At 52.1% G+C, this 19,405-nt stretch overlaps 1 protein-coding gene across 6 annotated transcripts; it reads right to left on the bottom strand.

The window, feature by feature from the left end:
* Positions 1-14: 14 nt before the first annotated feature.
* LRRC43 (leucine rich repeat containing 43) lies at positions 15-18,565 on the bottom strand. Of its 6 annotated transcripts, none has more exons than XM_054528343.1 (13): positions 18,389-18,565; positions 16,905-17,165; positions 15,381-15,491; positions 13,854-13,993; positions 11,667-11,905; positions 10,467-10,654; positions 9,019-9,278; positions 3,145-3,286; positions 2,826-2,954; positions 2,539-2,727; positions 2,143-2,176; positions 1,573-1,767; positions 15-171 (listed from the first exon to the last, which is right to left on the bottom strand). In XM_054528343.1, the coding sequence occupies exons 1-12, from the start codon at positions 18,530-18,532 to the stop codon at positions 1,604-1,606; spliced, it is 2,001 nt and encodes a 666-aa protein (XP_054384318.1). In that variant the 5' UTR covers positions 18,533-18,565; the 3' UTR covers positions 15-171; positions 1,573-1,603. The 6 variants fall into 6 exon arrangements, with proteins under 6 accessions (XP_054384318.1, XP_054384321.1, XP_054384319.1 ...); XM_054528346.1 differs by having other exon boundaries at positions 1,573-1,667; XM_054528344.1 differs by having other exon boundaries at positions 1,573-1,670; positions 18,389-18,540.
* Between the last annotated feature and the right edge of the window lie 840 nt (positions 18,566-19,405).

Here is a 19,405-nt window from a genome sequence, read left to right as displayed (position 1 = left end):
CACCGAGACGGGAGTGCTGGGAACAGCCTTTACTTCCCACGCCCTACACGGCGAACATGCGCAGAGCCTCCTCCGCCGAGCGGCACTGGTTCAGCTGGATCTGCACCTCTACCGTCAGGGGCTCGGGGTGGTAATCGCCTTCGTAGATCGGAATCACGGCTTTCGGCTTTTCTGAGAAAATTAAAACGCGAGCATGAGCCCCGGGAAACGGATGGGCTGGCGTTCTCGGCCGCCCTGACCCATCCCAAATGCAAGCCCTGGACCCTGTCCCAGCGGGAGCACAGTTTCGGTCCTCGGGTGTTAACAGTAATAAGAAATAAAATTAAATTGTATTTAATTAGATCATTTAATAAATCGCAGCTGTTTGAGTTGCAAGACTGGCTGCTTTTTGAGACAGTGTCGTGCTCCGTCGCCCAGGCTGGAGGGCAGTGGCACGATCCCCGCTCACTGCAACCTCCGCCTCCCAGGTTCAAGCGATTCTCCTGCCTCAGCCTCCAAGTAGCTGGGATTACAGGCGCCTGTCACCACGACCGGCTATTTTTTGTAGTTTTAGTAGAGACGGGGGTTTCACCATGTTGGCCAGGCTGGTCTCAAACTCCTGACCTCAAGTGATCCGCCTGCCTTGGCCTCCCAACGTGCTAGGATCACAGGCGTACGCTACCGAGCCCAGCTGCAGATATTTTCTTAAAAATGAAGTAATTCTAGCACTTCAGGGGAAACAACTGAAAGCATTTCAATAAATGTATAACATTTGCCCTAAAAATGAGATAACATTGTATCTGCCACCATGAATTTACCAATTTTCCAATACTCAAAGACCTTTCTAATGACGTGGGTGGTGATAGTAAAGAACGTGATTTTTGGAAAATGTATAGTGACGGGTGTCAACAGTTGGAATATCTGCATAAGTCAGTTAACCTGTAGTTTACAAGTAACTCATGCACGTTACAAACTGTGCATGGTAAAATATCCATTCAAAATGCAAACTAGACTAATGAATTTTAATCTGATTATGAAAAATTCAATATAGATTGTTTTCACATTTTAACAACCTTTAAGAAATTACCACTTGTCAAATTTAATGTAATATTAAAGAAATTATATTATTGGAAGGTCTATTAAAATACTCCCTCTTTTCCAATTATGAGTCTGAGGTTGGATTTTCTTTATGCACTTCAATTACAGCAACATATTGCAAGCAGTTGACTGCAGAAGTAGCTATAAGAATCCAGCTGTCTTCAATTAAGCCAAACATTAAAGAGATTAAAAAAAAAAACCCTTTTTAAGGCCATCTTAACCCACAGATAAGTATCACAAATCACATGTTCATATAGGCATGGGTTTTGAAGTCCAGTGGCGTATGCCCTCCAACGTTTACTTCTTCAGGCTGGCGTGAAATGGCGTGATCTCAGCTCACTGCCACCTCTGCCTTCCAGGTTCAAGTGACTCTCCTGCCTCAGTCTCCTGAGTAGCTGGGATCACAGGCACCCGCCACCACACCTGGCTAATTTTTGTGTTTTTAGTAGAGACGGGGTTTTGCCATGTTGGCTAGGCTGGTCTGGAACTCCTCACCTCAGGTGATCCGCACGCCAAAGTGCTGGGATTACAGGCGTGAGCCACCACGTCGGGCCGGTTTCCACTTTTCAGCTTCAGTATGGTGGGTTGCTCTGCTATGATCGGGCCTCATGCTTTTTGCAGCCACCTCCCGCGGCACTCCCTGTCTCCTTTCTCTCCCTCCCGGCTGGACGTTCTTTCTGAACCTCAAACCTGAGACGCACCCATTTCAGATGCTTCTCCAGCTCCCCACAGGACAAGTCCAGGCCCCTCTTACAGCAAATGAGGGCCGATGGCCTGAAGCTGGAGGCAGACACCTCGGAACCGGATCAGCCCCAGCTCCAAGCCCTTGCCCCGCTATGGCTCTACCACAGGTGCCTTCCCCACCTGCGTCACAACCCACACAGGCCCTGTGGTCTGAGGGCTGCAGAGAGGAAATAATAACACTGGATCTAAGGGGGGATGTGGCCTCTCCCCAGGCCAGAAGCTACCATTCCCCACCCTTCCGTTCCTTTGGCTCCCCCAGGGCTGGCCCTCGGCAGGTCCTCCTGACAATCCCTGCCTTTGGTCACCACCATCGGCACTCACCTTTTTTGGCAACTTTCTTAATCTTCTTCGAATCCTGAGAGAAAGAACCACAAAACGAGATGCTTACTGGAGAGGGGAGGTACTGGAGAAGGGGTGTCTCTGGGGCCCCACCTCCTCCAAGGCATCTGACAGGTCCAGGAAGGCGGGGGTCTCCTGGTGAGGGTGCCTGCCCCAGCCCATCCCAGAGGGGAAGGCTCCTGACTGGGCCAAAGTCCACGGAGGTGCCCTCTGTGCAGGCGGCAGCACCAGCAACCCGGCTGCGTGACCCAGGGAAAGGCCCTCCCCGCCACCTCCCCCACATCCGGTGACCTGGGCCCACAGCCCTTGCTTGCCCACAGGGTTCCCATGGGGAGGGCGAAGGCAGAGGTGGAGGATGTGGCTAGGGCCCGGCTGTACCCTGGCCAACGTCAGCCTGTCAGATGTCAAGGTGCGGACCACGCCGAAGTTGCACACGGTGGACACCAGGGGCTCCCCGGCGAGCAGGGGCTCCAGGATCACCAGGCCCCGGCCCAGCACCTGAAGGATGGGGGGGTCCTGCCGGAGCTCCTTGGGCAGCTCTTTCTTCTTCTTCGGCACCTTCCACTCCTGCGACAATGACCGACGGGAGGACAGGAGGGTGGGACAAGTTGAAGCAAGGGTGTTGCCAGGCTGCCCTCCCCGGCACCGGCACCAAGGCCCGGTACCTTGGCCGGCTCTTTCTCTCCTTTCCCCGTTCTGTCTTTCTCCTTCCCTTTCTTGTCTTTCTCCCCCTTTCCTTTCTTGGCAGACAGGGGACTGTCAACAGCAGGTAGCACCACAGGCCAGGAGAGAATCTAGGAGCAGGAGAGAATCCTCGAGTGAGCAGAGGCCCAGGCGGGCTGCCTGGGGTCACCTCTCCCTCACCCTTTCTGGAATGGCACTGAGCCCCATGGCGGGGCTCCCGTGGGGGATGGCCCGATGGGAACAGGAACAAGGGCAGAAGTGCAGCCTGTGGATGGCCGGGCGCTGCCTCCACCTGCGCACCTTCTCCTCCACGATGGTCACGGTGGTCCCCGCCAGCAGGAAGGCCTTCAGTGGCACCAGGTCCCTGAGAGAGTGCTGCATCTCGTAGCTGCAGGGGATGACCTCAGCCCAGGGCTTGTGGGTGGTGCTGAAGAGGACAGTCCTTGGGGAGAGAGGGATGAAGAGGTAGGTGCCGTCACCCAGGGGCTGTGGGCAGGGACCCGGGACAGGACTGTGAGGGGAAATCCGAGGAGACCATGAGCATCGAAGCCCACAAACAGCATGAGACGTGGGGCCCGGCTGCCACCAGGCAGGGCAAAGGGACCAGAAGGCCAGAAACGTGTGGACACAAAGGAGACCGCAAAAGAAAGGCGAGTGGAGCCCTTCAGAGGCAGGACCACCCTGAGCAACTGACAGAAACCAACCAAAACGCAGCAAGAGTTGTTCGTTAAAAGTTCAGCAAAGGGCTGAGCGTGGTGGCTCTGGCTTCTAATTCCAGCACTTTGGGAGGCCGAGACGGGAGGATCGCTTGAACCAAGGAGTTCGAGAGCAGCTTGGGCAACATATCGAGACCCCGTTTCTACAAAAAATACAAACATTAGCTGGGCGTGGTGGCACATGCCTGTAGTCCCAGCTACTTTGGGGGCTGAGGTAGGAGGATTGCTTGAGCCCAGGAAGTCAAGGCTGCAGTGAGCCGTGTTCATGCCACTGTACTCGATCCTGGGCGACAAAGTGAGAACCTCCTGCAGGAAAAAAAAAAAAAAGCAGAGGCCGGGCGGGGTGGCTCACGCCTGTAATCCCAGCACTTTGGGAGGCTGAGGCGGGCGGATCACGAGGTCAGGAGATCGAGACCATGCTGGCTAACACAGTGAAACCCCGTCTCTACCAAAAATACCAAAAAATTAGCCGGGCGTGGTGGCACGTGCCCGTGGTCCCAGCTACTCGGGAGGCTGAGGGAGGAGAATCGCTTGAACCTGGGAGGCGGAGGTTGCAGTGAGCTGAGATCACACCACTGCCCTCCAGCCTGGGCAACAAGAATGAAACCCCATCTCAAAAAAATAAAAAAAGGAATGAAGCACTGATACTTATTACACCACGGATGAACCTTGAAAACATGATGCTCAGTGAAAGAAGCCAGACACAAAAGGCTACATATTTTGTGATTCCATCCATATGCAAATCCACAGGGACAGAAAGTGCTTTAATGGTTGCCTTGGACTAGAGGGATAGGGGAATCAAAGGTGACGCCTAATGGCTACCTTTCTGGGGTGACGGAAACGTTCTGGAATTAGACCGTGGTAATGGCTGCAGAACTCTGTGAATATACTAAAAACCACCAACTCATAAGCTTTAAAATGAACGTTATGATATGCTAACTATATCTCGGCTGGGCGCAGTGGCTCATGCCTATAATCCCGGCATTCTGGGAGGCTGAGGCAGATGAATCACTTAAGGTCAGGAGTTCTGGTCTGGAACTCTCCTGGCCAACATGTTGAAACCCTGTCTCTACTAAAAATACAAAAATTAGCCGGGCGTGGTGGTGGGCGCCTGTAATTCCAGCTATTCAAGTGGCTGAGGCAGGAGAATCGCTTGAACCCGGGAGGCGGAGGTTGCAGTGAGAGATCGCACCACTGCACTCCAGCCTGGACGACAGAGTAAGACTCTGTCTCAAAAAAATAAAAAATTAAAAATTAAAAAAAGCAGCAGCAGCAGAAATGCAGTGAAATGGACACATAGAAAGAATCCAAGATACAATGTGAAAAATTTTACTTCTCACCAAGGGCAGTGGCTCACGCCTGTAATCCTAGCACTTTGGGAGGCAGAGGCAGGCGGATATCTTGAGGTCGGGAGTTCGAGACCAGTCTGACTAACATGGAGAAACCTCATCTCTACTAAAAATACAAAATTAGCCGGGCATGGTGGCGCATGCCTGTAATCCCAGCTACTCGGCAGGCTGAGGCAGGAGAATCACTTGAACCCAGGAGGCGGAGGTTGCAATGAGCCGAGATTGCACCATTGCACTCCAGCCTGGTGGAAAGAGCGAAACTCCATCTCAAAAAAAAAAAAGAAAAAGAAAAATTGTACTTCTCAGGTTAAAGAAATGTTAGACCCTCCTGAATAAAAAGTGACATGAAAAAAACCCCAAACCAGTGATAACATATGTACATGAATGATACAAACATATAAAGGTTAGCACTCAACAATCTACTGGAGAAGTGAATAGAAGAGTTGAAAGTCTGTCTGCACACTGTCATCTTCTCCACTGCAGTCATCTTCCTCAAATGGAAACCTGATCTCATTACTCCTCTGCTTGAAAACTTCTTAATAGTTTCCCCTTAGAAGAAAGGGTCTTTTTCTCTCTGTCTCTCTCCAGCCCTATCTCTTGCCAATCCCTGCCTTCCTCCATAGTTAACCTTCTTTCTACCATTCCTCCTGTGAGAAAGTTTAAATGGTCCATTTTCAAGGCATGAAAAATCTAAGTACTGGCAGCCAGCCTTGAGGACGTGACAAACCTCACGACTCAGGCACCTAGAAAGTCACGCTTAGCGAACAGTATGTAGAGGAGGGGTCAGCCCATAAAAGGGGGCCAGGCGCGGTGGCTCACACCTGTAATCCCAGCACTTTGGGAGGCTAAGGTGGGTGGATCACCTGAGGTCAGAAGTTTGAGACCAGACTGGCCAACGTAGTGAAACTCTGTCTCTACTAAAAATACAAAAAAAAAAAAAAAAAAAAAAAAAATTTCCAGGGGTGGTGACGTGCATCTGTAATCCCAGCTACTTCAGAGGCTAAGGCAGGAGAATTGCTTGAACCCAGGAGGCAGAGGTTGCAGTGAGCCGAGATCACACCACTGCACTCCAGCCTGGGCGACAAGAGCAAAACTTAAGTGGGGAAGGGGACAGGGTATGACCTTATAAAGGGATAATGAAACCTAGGCGACAGCAGGAAGATTGTAACCCCATAGTACTCGACCAGTGAGGAACTGGGGGAGGGACTTGCCCACTAGGAGATAAATGACCTGTTGTGACTGCCCCAGTGTGCCTGCCTACCAGACACCTGATCTTCCAAAACTGCCATGAAGAGTCTCATTTCCACTGTTCTTCGTGTCTCTGAGTCTGTTCTTTGGGTTTGGATGGGTGAATGTGTTTCCCACACTTCTAAGTCTATGTGCTCATCCTAGGGGCAGAGATTTGTCCTGTACTTCCTCTGATGTACCACTTGTGACATTAACATATGTAATTACTGTTTGTTCATTTCCCTCATGAAAAGGTAAGTGCCCAAATAGAACAGAATTTTTTTTTTTTTTTTTTTTTTTTGAGACAGAGTCTTGCTCTGTCTCTCAGGCTGGAGTGCACTGGCGCAATCTCGGCTCACTGCAATCTCCACCTTCCAGGTTCCAGCGATTCTTCTGCCTCAGCCTCCGGAGTAGCTGGGACTACAGGCATGTGCCACCATGCCCAGATAATTTTTTATATTTTTAGTAGATACAGGGTTTCACCATGTTGGCAAGACTGATCTCGAACTCCTGACCTCAAGTGATCCGCCTGCCTCGGCCTCCCAAAGTGCTGGGATTACAGGCATGAGCCGCTGTGCCCAGCCCTCTAGAACAGACCATTTTCTATCTGATTTGTTGTTTGTAATCCCGATAGCCAACATCACACCTGCACCTGGAAATGGTATGTGGATGACTGGCATTTGCTAATTGTTGAACTTGGGAAATTACATATGGCAAATAATTGTATGGAAAATATAAAGGCTTACAAGTAAACTAAGGAATGTAACTTAAGATAATTTAAAATAAATCTATTAGACTGCAAAAATAAAATGTATGTTTAGAAAATCAATGTGGAAATTCTGTTTTAGGACATGGTAGACTAGACTAGACTGGACAAACTTTCCTGCTGAGAACAGTCATATCAGCTGGACACAATATTATCTGTTGAAGGTGCTGAAGAGCCAAGTCACTGAGAATTTTCAGGGCCAACATCAGGGCAAAGGGGAACAATCAAAGAGAATGAGCTTAGTGCCACATTAATGCTCAAGAGCCAAATCCAAAAGTGGTGGCTGAGAAGCCGAAGAGAACTTTAGGCAACCTCATGGGCACTAGGGGGGCAAAATTTTGTGGTCAAAGCCCTCCAAGGAGGTGGGCCCCTGGTAAACACTCCAGGTTTTCCTTGGGTTTTCTGAAGAGCTACTAGAAGAACACATAATAGAAGTGCTAGAAGGAGAGGAGATAGAAAAAGGAACAGAGAAAAATACTTGAAGGATAACAGCTGAAAACTTCCAAGATTTGATTTAAAACATTCATCTATATATTCAAGCTTGGCAAACTCCAAGCGGGATAAATGCAAACACATCCACACCCCGAGACATCATAGTAAAAATGCTGAAAGACAAAGTGAAAATCCTGAAAGCAGGAAGAGAAAAATGACTCATGACAGACAAAGGAATCCCAATAAGATGAACAGCTGACTTTTCATCAGAAACAATGGAGGCCAGTAGGCAGGCTGGCAACATATTCAAAGTTCTAGGGTAGGCCAGGCATGGTGGCTCACACCTGTAATCTCAGCACTTTGGGAGGCTGAGGCAGATGGACCACTTGAGCTCAGGAGTTCAAGACCAGCCTGGCCAACACTGTGAAACCTCGCCTCTACTAAAAATTACCTGGGCATGGTAGCGGGTGCCTGTAATCCCAGCTACTTGGGAGGCTGAGGCAGGAGAATCACTTGAACCCAGGAAGCAGAGGTTGCAGTGAGCCAAGATCCAGCCACTGCACTCCACCCTGGGCAACAGGGCAAGATTCCCTCTCAAAAAAAAAAAAAAAAACTGTTCTGGGGTAGCGGGGGAAAAAAAAAAAACACCAAAACTGTCAACCAACAATTCTATACCCAGCAAAACTATCTTTGAAAATTGCAGGTGAAATAAAGACATATCAAGAGGAAGAAAAAACTGACTTTGTTGCCAGTAGATTTGCCTTACCCGAAACATGAAAATAAGTTGAATACATGAATACATTAACTTCCTGGAGGAAGTTCTTCAGGCTGAAAGGAAGTAACACCAGAGGGTAATTCAAATTCACATAAAAAACAAAGAGCACCAATAAAGATGTAATCATGTAGGCAAATACAAAAGACAGTATAGTCATATATTTCTTGTCCTTGATTCTAATTAGAATAAAATGCAATAGTATAAGACGTCTATAAAATTGTAGTTTGGGCTATAACATGTAGAAATGTAATATATTTGACCATAACAACATGAAGGAAATGGGGGTGAGAATGAAGCATACTGGAGTAAGAAAATGACACCAAGCCCAGGCATAGTGCCCCACATCTGTAATTGCAGCACTTTGGGAGGCCAAGGCAGTAGGACTGCTTGAGATCAGGAGTTCAAGACCAACCTGGTCAACATCATGAGACCCCACCACAAAAAACAAAGAGAGAAAGGAAGAAAGAGGGAGGGAATTAAACCAGAAAGTAAATCAATTGTTTTTATTTATTCTTTTTTTTTTTTTTTTTTTTTGAGACAGAGCTTCTTTCTTATTGCCCAGGGTGGGTGCAATGGTGTAATCTTGGCTCACTGCAACCTCTGCCTCCTGGGTTCAAGCAATTCTCCTGCCCCAGCCTCCCAAGTAGCTGGGATTACAGGTGCGCATCACCACTCCTGGTTAATTTTTTGTATTTAGTAGAGATGGTGTTTCACCATGTTGGTCAGGCTGGTCTCGACCTCCTGAACTTAAGTGATCTGCCCGCCTCGGCCTCCCAAAGTGCTGGGATTACAGGTGTGAGCCACCGCGCCCGGCCAGCCTCAGGACTTTTAATGGAAGGTCGCAGTGTGGTCTAGGCTCGTGACCCTACTGCTCTGACCACTTGCCCTGGTTCAGATTTCCATCCTTACCCTGGGGACGGGCAGAGCCGGGGATCTATACGCAGCCGCAACTTGGCCAGCTCTTCTGCAGAGGCCCTCGGCGTCTGCAAGATGGTCGAAGGCCCCGAGATGACAGACAGCTCTGACTCTCCTGACTCCTCCACCTCAGACTCCAGAGACCCTTCGACCTCTTCAGTAACCTCTTCAACAATGTCTTTGATGACGTCTCCGACGACCTCTTCAGGAGATTCCTCAACTAATAATTCTGAGCTGGGAGAGGGCTTGACGATCTGCAGGAAGACACAGAAACTTGTCCAAGGCTGCCGTCTTCAGGACGTGCTCAGCTGATGCCAGGGGTGTCTGTAACACAGCTCCTGACATCTGGATGAGGTTCACACATGAGCAGACACACCACACTAGGAGGCACGAAGGCTCTTAGAAACCCAGTTTTGTCTTTTCTGAAAGACCTACATTAAGAGTAAAAGCAAGAACCACTTCTATGTGGGAGGAGGAGACAGGTGTCATCATGCTTCTCCTAGTTGGATGATATCCTTGGGTTTTCTTCTGATGTGGAGGGAGATGGGAAGAGTTGTAGAAATTGCAGAATGGAGCTGGGCGCGGTGGCTCATGCCTGTAATCCCAGTAGTTTGGGAGGCCGAGGCAGGCAGATCATGAGGTCGGGAGATCCAGACCATCCTGGCTAACATGGTGAAACCCCATCTCTACTAAAAATACAAAAAATGAGCTGGGTATAGTGGCGCAAGCCTGTAATCCCAGCTACTCAGGAGGCTGAGGCAGGAGAATCACTTGAACCCAGAGGCAGAGGTTGCAGTCAGCCGAGGTTGCGCCACTGCACTCCAGCCTGAGCGACAGAGCGAGACTTCGTCTCAAAACAAAACAAAACAAAAAAGATATTGCAGAATGGGGCTGGGAACAAGGGGCCAAGTTATGAAATGCTGGGCAGCTCTCTTGTTAGGCTCAGATTTTAAGGGGGCAAGGGGAGTGTGCATGGTTGAAAATTGCTCTAGCTGCAAGAAAGAGGCTGAGATGAAGCCAGGTCCCTGCATGAATCACCAAATTCCATATGAAGAATCTTTCTTGGCCAGCGCGGTGGCCCACACCTGTAATCCCAGCACTTTGGGAGGCCGAGGATCACTCGAGCTCAGGAGTTCCAGACCAGCCTGGTCAACAAGGTGAAACCTCATTTCTACTAAAAATACAAAAATTAGCTGGGCGTAGTGGTGGGCACCCGTAATTCCAGCTACTGGGGAGCTGAGGCAGGAGAATTGCTTGAACCCGGGAGGCAGAGGTTACAGTGAGCTGAGATCACGCCATTGCACTCCAGCCTGGGTGACAGAGCGAGACTCCGCCTCAATAAATAAATAAATTAATTAATTAAAAAGATTTTCCTGGGGCCCACAAAGCAGTTCAGCCTTCACAAGAGCCCCCCATACTCCCAGGGACAGCCCAGGGCACACCTCGGCCAGCACGTCCGCGGACTCATTCGTTTCGCCCTCTTCGTCTTTCACAAAATCGTAGGTCACGTAATAGTTGTAAGTGATGAAAGGGCCTTCGGGTCCGGGTTCCGGGTCTAAGACAGAGGTGTCCAGGACTCCTCTGATGTTTCCGATGGTCACCACAAACTGCGCCTCCTGTGCCAAGAGATCTGCAGGGAGGAATGGGCAAGACAGGGGGCCCGTGGAATGGAAGTTGGCAGACAGAAAGCAAGAGGGCCGGGAAGGCTCGGGTCCCTGGATTCTCTCCAGCACTCAGGGCTGAGCTTTGGTGGGGCAGTCAGGTTCACGTCACAGCTCTGGCAAGCTGGCCTGGAGTGATCCTGGTGTCATTATACCCCTCTTCAGCCTTGTTTTCCTGATCTGTGTATGGGAGTGATAAGGGCTACTCTGCAGGTCACCTTAGCATTATCTAGCACGTCACAGTGACCTGGAGAAGCCTCCGGTGCACCTTGCGGCATGAACCACAAGGGGGTGACCTCAAGCCACCAGGGAGGTGAAGAAGCTGATTGAAATAACTGTCCCAGGTCCCTACAGGTTGTTTTTAGTTTTTATTTTTCTTAGAGACGGGGTCTCGCTCTGTCACCAGGCTAGAGTGCAGTGGTGAGATGATAGCTCACTGCAGCCTCCACTTCTTGGGCTCAAGTGATCCTCCTGCACCACCTTTTTTTTTTTTTGTCTCACTCTGTCGCCTAGACTGGAGTACACTGGCACGATCTCGGCTCACTGCAACCTTCACCTTCTGGGTTCAAGAGATTCTCGTGCCTCAGCCTCCCGAGTAGCTGGGATTACAGGCACTCGCCACCATGCCTGGCTAATTTTTGTATTTTTGGTAGAGATGAGGGTTTCACCATGTTGGCCAGGCTGGTCTCAAACTCCTGACCTCAAGCGATCTGCATGCTTCAGCCTCCCAAAGTGCTGGGATTACAGGAGTGAGCCACCACGCCCGGCCTCCCCTATCACTTCTGTCTCCAAATCCCAATCACGGGAATCAAAGCCTGGGGGGAAAGCTCTGACCCAGAAGAGAGGCTATACCTGAATAGGGTCTGGGTCAAATGGAGAGTTGCAGGACAGATGGGTGCATGGACCCAGGAGGGCGGGGCACAGCCAGGCGGAGGCTGGGGTGTCATGTGCCACCCCCTCCCGGCATGCCAGCACCCTCACCGCCATTGAGGCTGAGCCCCCGGAAGAGATGCTTCTCGTTGGGAGACACGGTGATGTCGTCCAGCACGCAGAGCTGGGCCAGGCTGTCGATGGCGAGGCCGCGGTAGTAGGGCACCAAGGCCAGTGGGTTTCCCTGCAGCACCAGGAGTCGCAGGTGCCGGAGGGTCCTCAGGCTGGCGACCATGCTCTGCAGGTCTGTCAGGTCGTTGAAGCCCAGGTCCAGGGAGACGAGGTTGGGCCTGGAAGGTGAGCAGGACCGTCTGGGGGTCAAGAAGCCAGGTGAGCAGGGGGCAAGCAGCCCTGCGGCCAAAACGGATGGGGGGCCTGGGGCTAAGGATTCTGCCCATCCATGGCCTGCACCCCTGTCCTACCCTTGACCCAACTTAACCCCGGGTCGGGAACGAGTGCCTGGCTCTTTGTCTCCACTCTCTGTAGCACTGCCACCCTCACAGTTGGAGTCACAGAGACGCCCCCACCGACCTCCCTTCACGGGGCTCCTCTCTTCTTGGCCAAACCTCTCAGTAGCTTCCGTAGAGCCTCGCGCACTGCGTGCGTCTAGGAGGCTCTGCACAAATAGTACAGGTAGAATGGACGGCACAGCAGGGGACAGCCACCGTGGGGGAGTTGTGGACAGGGCAGGAGTGGACAGGGCAGGAGTGGGGTTGATGCTGGGGACTGGGAGGAGGGAGCCAGAGGCTGGAGGGCTGGGCTGGGCGGTCTAGAAGCAGGAGATGGCGTCTCAAAGCCAGACTGGGGCGGGACCCCAGGAGGCAAGGGGGCTGGGAGGGGCCTGCAAAGAGCACGGGCCAACGCCTGTGACCAGACCAAGACACAGGGCAGGGTCAGGGTGACTTTCCTGCTGCCACAAACTAGAAAGCAAATTAATCTCAGCTCTGAGAACAGAAGAAAAACACAAGTGGCCACTGTCAGCACAGCGTCTCCCAATCCCAGCCTCACTCTTCCCCTAAGAGCAGAAGAGAAGGGGAGGAAGAGGAAACCAGGGTCAGAGGGGGCTTCCCTTCCCTGCTGCATCCGCCCGCTCCAGGCATGTAGAGGGTTGGACCCCCCAAGGGCATGCCCTCCAGGTTCCTCGGGGGAAGGAGAGAGGGGAGGTGGTTCCACCCCTTCCATCCTTCCTGGGCTGCTGAATTCCTGGGACTTCTCACAGCATATGCTTTGCGAAGCCTTCCTCTCCCAGCTTCCTTTGATGGCTTTTTCTGGGTGGTCTCTGGTCCCCTCCTACCCCTCAGGTCCAGGATGTTAAGTTTTCTATCGCTCACCCACCGAGGAGATCAAGTTGGATATCAACTGGGAGCTGAACCATCTGCAGGCTCCTAACGAGCCTGAACCTTCAATAGCGATGGGGCGGCTGGCGCTAGGGCTTGGTTCCAGGGTGGTGGTTCTCAGCTTGGGGGGATTTTGCTGCTCAGGGGACGTCAGGCTCAGACAAAAACTGTCTGGAGACATTTTTGTTTGTCACAACTAGCGGGGAGGAGCTCCTGGCATCTGTGGGTGCAGGCCAGGGATGCTGCTCAATATCCCACCATGCCCAGGACAGCCCCACAGCAAAGGGTGACGGGGTTCCGATGCCAACGAGCCCAAGGTGAGACACCCTCCTCTAAAATACGGCACCAGGCCAAGTGCAGTGGCTCACGCCTGTAATCCCAGCACTTTGGGAGGCCGAAGTAAGTGGATCACTTGAGGTCAGGAGTTCGAGACCATCCTGGCCAACATGGTGAAACCCCGTCTCTACTAAAAATACAAAAATTAGCGCGGTGTGGTGGTGGGTGCCTGTAATACCCGCTACTTGGGAGGCTGAGGCAGGAGAATTGCTTGAACCTGGGAGGTGGAGGTTGCAGTGAGCCGAGATCGCGCACAGCACTCTAGCCTGGGCAACAGAGTGAAACTCCATCTCAAAAAAAAAATTTAAATAAAAAAATTAAAATACAGCACCAAAGCAAAGGCTCTGACTCACACCCACCACCTCTTGTTCTCCTTCCCTGGGCTTTTTGTTTACAAAATCCCACTGAAGAGGGATTCAGAGAACTAAACCATAAGTCTGGATTTAGCAGCCAACTGGTAGTTACAAAAAAGACCAAAGCTGAGTTCTCAAGCCACCGCGGTTGAATCGCCCCAACCTGATACTTAATCCCTCCCTCTCGCTTTCCATCTGGGCTCCCAAGTTACCAGTGATTAGCGGTGACGTAGAGACTTTCCAAGGGGCCTAGAAGTTTGTTGTGGCCTAGCCCCAAGTGCTGCAGGCCGGCGGGTGGGCGGGCGCACAGACACTCCATGCTGCTCATCTCATTGCCGTAGAGCTCCAGCACCTGGGAGACCGCACGGACGGCCCGGGACCATGGGGCCCCAAGTCAGCGCTGAGGATCAGGCCTCACAAAGTAGTAAAGGAATCACAAACTACTCACACCTGGCCTCCCTGGCGCCACCCGGACTCCCTTTTAAAAACCCAGGAAGAAAAGATTCCTGCAGCAGGTCTTGGGAAGTTTCTTTTCCTTTTGTGAAAGACACTTCAACATCTGGAATGGGGGGTGATGTTGGATTGGCAGTGGGGGAGCTGCATAACATCTGGCACCTTCTCAACCCATAGGAATGCGTCTCTGGGAGGCCAAAAGGGCCCCTAGATGGATAAGGAACAAATCCAAAGCTAACCTTCCTTGCTTGTAGTTCTTATCCACGGCCTCACCCATTTTTTGTTGTTGTTGTTTGCTTGTTGGTTTGGATTTTTTTAATTTTTATTTATTTATTGTTTATTTATTATTATTTTGAGGTGGAGTCTTGCTCTATCACCCAGGCTGCAGTGCAGTGGCACAAACTTGGCTCACTGCGACCTCCGCCTCCTGGGTTCAGGCGATTCTCCTGCCTCAGCCTCCCGAGTAGCTGGTTATTACAGGTACCAGCCACCATGCCCAGCTAATTTTTGTATTTTTGTAGAGGGGATATTCCTATGTTGCCCAGGCTGGTTTCGAATTCCTGAGAACAGGCAATCTGCCCACCTCAGCCTCCCAAAGTGCTGGGATTACAGGCCTACTTCATTCCTTTCTATGAGTGAATAGCATTCTATTGAATGGATAGACCATTTTGAGATGGAGTCACTCTGTCACCCAGGCTGGAGTGCAGTGGCACAATCTCGGCTCACTGCAACCCTTACCTCCTGGGTTCAAGCAATTCTCCTGTCTCAGCCTCCCAAGTAGCTGGGACTACAGGTGCATGCCACCACACCCAGCTAATTTTTGTATTTTTAGTAGAGATGGGGTTTCGCCATGTTGGCCAGACTGGTCTCAAACTCCTGACCTCAGGTGATCCACCTGCCTCGGCCTCCCAAAGTGCTGGGATTACAGGTGTGAGCCACCGTGCCTGGCCTGTCCACATTTTTTTGTTTATCCATTCATCTGTTTATAGACACTTGAGTTGTGTCCACCCTTCTGCTATTGTGAGTAACGCAGCTCTGAACTCTGGAGTACGAGAATCTGGCTAAGTCCCTGTCTTCAGTTCCTTCATGGATACACCTAGGAATGGAAGCACTGGGTCATATAGTTATTCTGTGTTGAACTTTTCCAGGAAAGTGACCTACATTTTAAAAGCCTGGAGCTGGGCTCTACACTCCACCCATGCTGGCCACACTGTGTGGGGCAGCGTAAGGCAAGGCCTCCAGGCAGCGGTGGCCCAAATACTCAACACAGACCGGGGCTCCTTCACCTTGAGTGTGGGGGGCAGATTGGTGGCATCCACCTCCTTGATTCGATTGGCGCTCAGTACCAACTCCTCCAGCTTTAGAAATTTCAGGAGGTCTTTATCCACCAGGGTGACCTGGAAGAGGGGAGAGGAAGCTGAGGGCTGTAGCAGGTGAGGGAGCACGGGCATAGAACCCATGTCCACATTAGGAAGACAGCGGCTCCTCCATCAGTTACCTCCCCTCCCTTCCCACTCCCTGCTCCCCTGGAAGCCGTTCTTGCACTGCATCATTCTTCCAGGATCCAAGAGCCTCTCCCAACCTCCATCCTTCCTCTGACCATAGGTGGTGCATGATTTCTAGGCCAATGACCTGTGTCCTTTGTTGGACCATAAGCCACCTGTGAGGGCAGGAACCTCTCTCCTTTCTGTCTACCCCAGAGCCACAGTGAACTCTGGGCACTGGAGTCAGTCTAGGTGTCCAGGAATCACCCAGAGCAGGGTCTGACCAGAAGCTGCAGTGACCCATCCGTGACTCCTCAGTTCCTGTGGCCTCAAAGACATCGGGGCCCTTCCCAGCGAGGCCTCCCTTCTCCAGGGTCACCAACTGTGCCAGTCTGCCCAGGACACGAAACCTTCTGCACTGAAACTGAAAGTCCCTGGCAAACTGCTACCAGTCAGTCACCCTATTTGTCCCCTAGTGCCGTGTCACTTCTCAGTGGCTCTGGAAAAAGAAAGCCAAGGCTTGGGAAGGCTGAGACCAAGTTTCCAGGCAATTTTTGGGCTGGCTTGCTGGCTTTATTTGTTTATTGAGACAGAGTCTCACTCTTGCTTGCTTGCTTGCTTAATTGATTGAGACAGGGTCTCATTCTGTCACCCAGGCTGGAGTGCAGCGGTGTGATCATGATCACTGCAGCCTCTCCCTCCCCAGCTCAAGTGATTCTCCTGCCTCAGCCTCCGAGTAGCTGGAGCTACAGGCGTGCACCACCATACCTGGCTAAATTCAAAAATTTTATAGAGATGGGATCCCACTATGTTGCCCAGGCTGGGTCTCTAACACCTAGACTCACACGATCCTCCTGCCTCAGCCTCCCAAAGTGCTGAGATTACAAGCACCAGAGAGCCACCATGCTGAGCCTGGGCTCTGTTACTGATATAAACAAAGAATGCTTTTTGGTAACAAATTAAAATAATTAGAACTACACCAACCTGCCCCTACCCTGACCCGCATGGTTTAAAAGAAGTAAAACTAACACAGACCCTTCGAAAAACCTTTACTAGGACCCAGGAGGGTCCACTGCAGAACTCAGCTGTGGAAGCTGTGCCATGATGGCCTCCAGGGGTAAAGGAAGAAGAAACACAAGGCTGACCGAGTAGCCGACCCTGCCTGGCACACAAGCCAGGGAGATGAAGCAGATGGAGGGCAGGCTGGCCTTGGCTTCAGCCCCGAAAGCAGGATCCCTGACGCTCCGTGGGGAAGGGTGCCCTCCCCCCAACCTCCCTTAGGAGAGCGGCCACCCTAACATCACCCACCACGTGCCCAGCACTGACCTCCTTGTCTACCACCCGCAGGGACCGGAAGTAGGAGTAGAAGAAGGTGTCTGTGATCGTCAGCGGGTTCCGGATGGCCAGTTCTCTCAGGAAACTGTCTTCCGCATTCGAGTCGTTCAGCAGAGCCCAGGGGGAGTGGCGGCTGCGGACCAGGCCCAGCAGGGCCTCCACCGTCTCCTCCCCGGGGCTCACCAGGTCCTCCTCTCTGGGGACAAGCTCCCTCCATGTTCGCCAAGTTTGAGGAAGAAAGCGCGACTTATTCTGCAGTGGCAGAGGAGGGGTTTTCTCTAGGTGTGACACAGCCCCCTTAAGGACACCAAACTCTCAAAACAGATCATAAAACTGGACGATTAGGGATAGAGTTTAGAAATCTAGACAGTGGGCTGGGCGCGGTGGCTCATGCCTGTAATCCCAGCACTTTGGGAGGCTGAGGCAGACGGATCATGAGGTCAAGAGATCGAGACCATCCTGGCTAACACGGTGAAACCCCATCTCGACTAAAAATACAAAAAATTAGCCGGGCGTGGTGGCGCGCAACTGTAGTCTCAGCTACTCGGGAGGCTGAGGCAGGAGAATCGTTTGAACTCGGGAGGCAGAGGTTGCAGTGAGCCGAGATCACGCCACTGCACTCCAGGCTGGGTGACAGAGCGAGACTCGGTCTCAAAAAAATAAATAAATAAAAATCTAGACAGTGAATAATCAATAATTTTGATGGATTATTAGCCATGGATATAACTACAGATGAGGTGAGATACAAAATAATTAAAAGGTGCCATTCCTTTTAAAAAGGCGGGCGGATCACTTGAGGTCAGGAGTTTGAGACCAGCCTGCGCAACATGGTGAAATCCTGTCTCTACTAAAAATACAATAAGTAGCCGGGCATGGTGGCGGGTGCCTGTAATCCCCGCTACTTGGGAGGCGGAAGTTGCAGTAAGTCGACATCGCGTCACTATGCTCCAGCCTGGGCAGTAAGCCTTCCTGAGCCACACCTGGGCGCCCCTCGTGGTTGAAGCCACGGGAGGGAAGGGTCTAGGACTCTGGAGACAAGGAGGCGGGATGGGTGGTAACCCCTATTCCTGGACTCAAGGTCGCAGGCTTCAGGCTGAGCCACCTCTCACACTGCTTCAGGCTCTCACTAAATGCTCGGAGGCTGGGAAAAGTTGTGGAACTCTTTGCCCAAAACAAAAGCTTTTCACCCCAAAAGAAGCCTGCCCACTGGAAATCTGGGGTGTTGGCGTCTTCAAGTCAGGGAGAGGCCCCGGCCCAGGTCAGCTGATGTGCTCAGGACGGGCCCCGCTCTCCTCCCCGCGCAGTGCCCGCGACTCGGGCCCCAGCGTCACCCTCAAGCCCCACCCGCCCCCATGTCGGCGGCCCCCAAAATGCACAGATCCCAGGCCCCAGGGACCAGCCCGCTCCGCTCGCCCGGGCCCGTGCCTCCCTGCAGCCAGTCCAGGCCCCCAGAGTTCCGGCCCCGGCGCCCGCACCCAGCTGCCGGCACCGCACGGGAACTCGCGCAGACAGAGCTTCCGCAAGTGCTCGCGCACTGCCGCGCTCACGGTCCCGGTCCCGGGCGGCTGAGTGCCAGGCCCGGCCTCAGACTCGGACTCGGACTCGTACGACGCCTCCATGGCCCGGCCGCGTTGCCTGGCAACCGTCAGGACGCGTGCGCGGGGGCCGGGGCCTCTCCAGGCGCGCTCACCTGCCCCGAGGAAAAAGTCCCCCACCCGAATCACAGACAGCCTGGCCCCAACCACCTGCGTTTTCTCTTCTGCCCTCATCATATAAAAATGGGATAACAGCTGGTGGTTCTAAGTGCGGCAGCTTCCGCAGGCAGTGAGCGCGGTAGCTGAGCTGTTTCTTGGCTCCTGTCAAGCACTCCCCACGGAAAGTCATCCCATACCCATCTGACAGATGGAGAAAGAAGAAGAGGGCCCAAGGTCAAACCTCTCGACTCCAACCAGCCAGTGGGTTCCAGGGTGGTCTCTCTAACTCTGGAGTCAGGGGTTTTATCACTGTCCACCCGTGTAACTGTTTAAGCACCCAGACCTCATTTTTAAAATTATTTATTTATTTTATTTTATTGAGACAGAGTCTCGCTTTGTCGCCCAGGCTGGAGTCCAGTGGCGAGATCTCAGCTCACCGCAATCTCCGTGTCCCGGGTTCAAGCGATTCTCCTGCCTCAACCTCCCGAGTAGCTGGGATTACAGGCGCGCATGACCACTTCTGGCTTTTTTTTTTTTTTTTTTTTTTTTGAGACTGAGTTTCACTCTTGTTGTCCAGGCTGGAGTGCAATGGCGCGATCTCGGTTCACTGCAACCTCTGCCTCCCAGGTTCAACCGATTCTCCTGCCTCAGCCTCCCGAGTAGCTGGGATTACAGGCGCCTGCCACAACGCCCGGCTAGTGTGTATTTTTAGTAGAGACAGGGTTTCACCATGTTGGCCAGGATGGTCTCGAACTCCCGACCTCAGGTGATCCACCCGTCTTGGTCTCCCAAAGTGCT

Source organism: Pongo abelii, chromosome 10 (genome assembly GCF_028885655.2).
Source record: "Pongo abelii isolate AG06213 chromosome 10, NHGRI_mPonAbe1-v2.0_pri, whole genome shotgun sequence".
Classification (NCBI taxonomy): Eukaryota; Metazoa; Chordata; class Mammalia; order Primates; family Hominidae; genus Pongo; species Pongo abelii.
The sequence above is the reverse complement of the archived record's forward strand: the minus strand, read 5'-3'. Positions and strand labels throughout refer to the sequence as shown.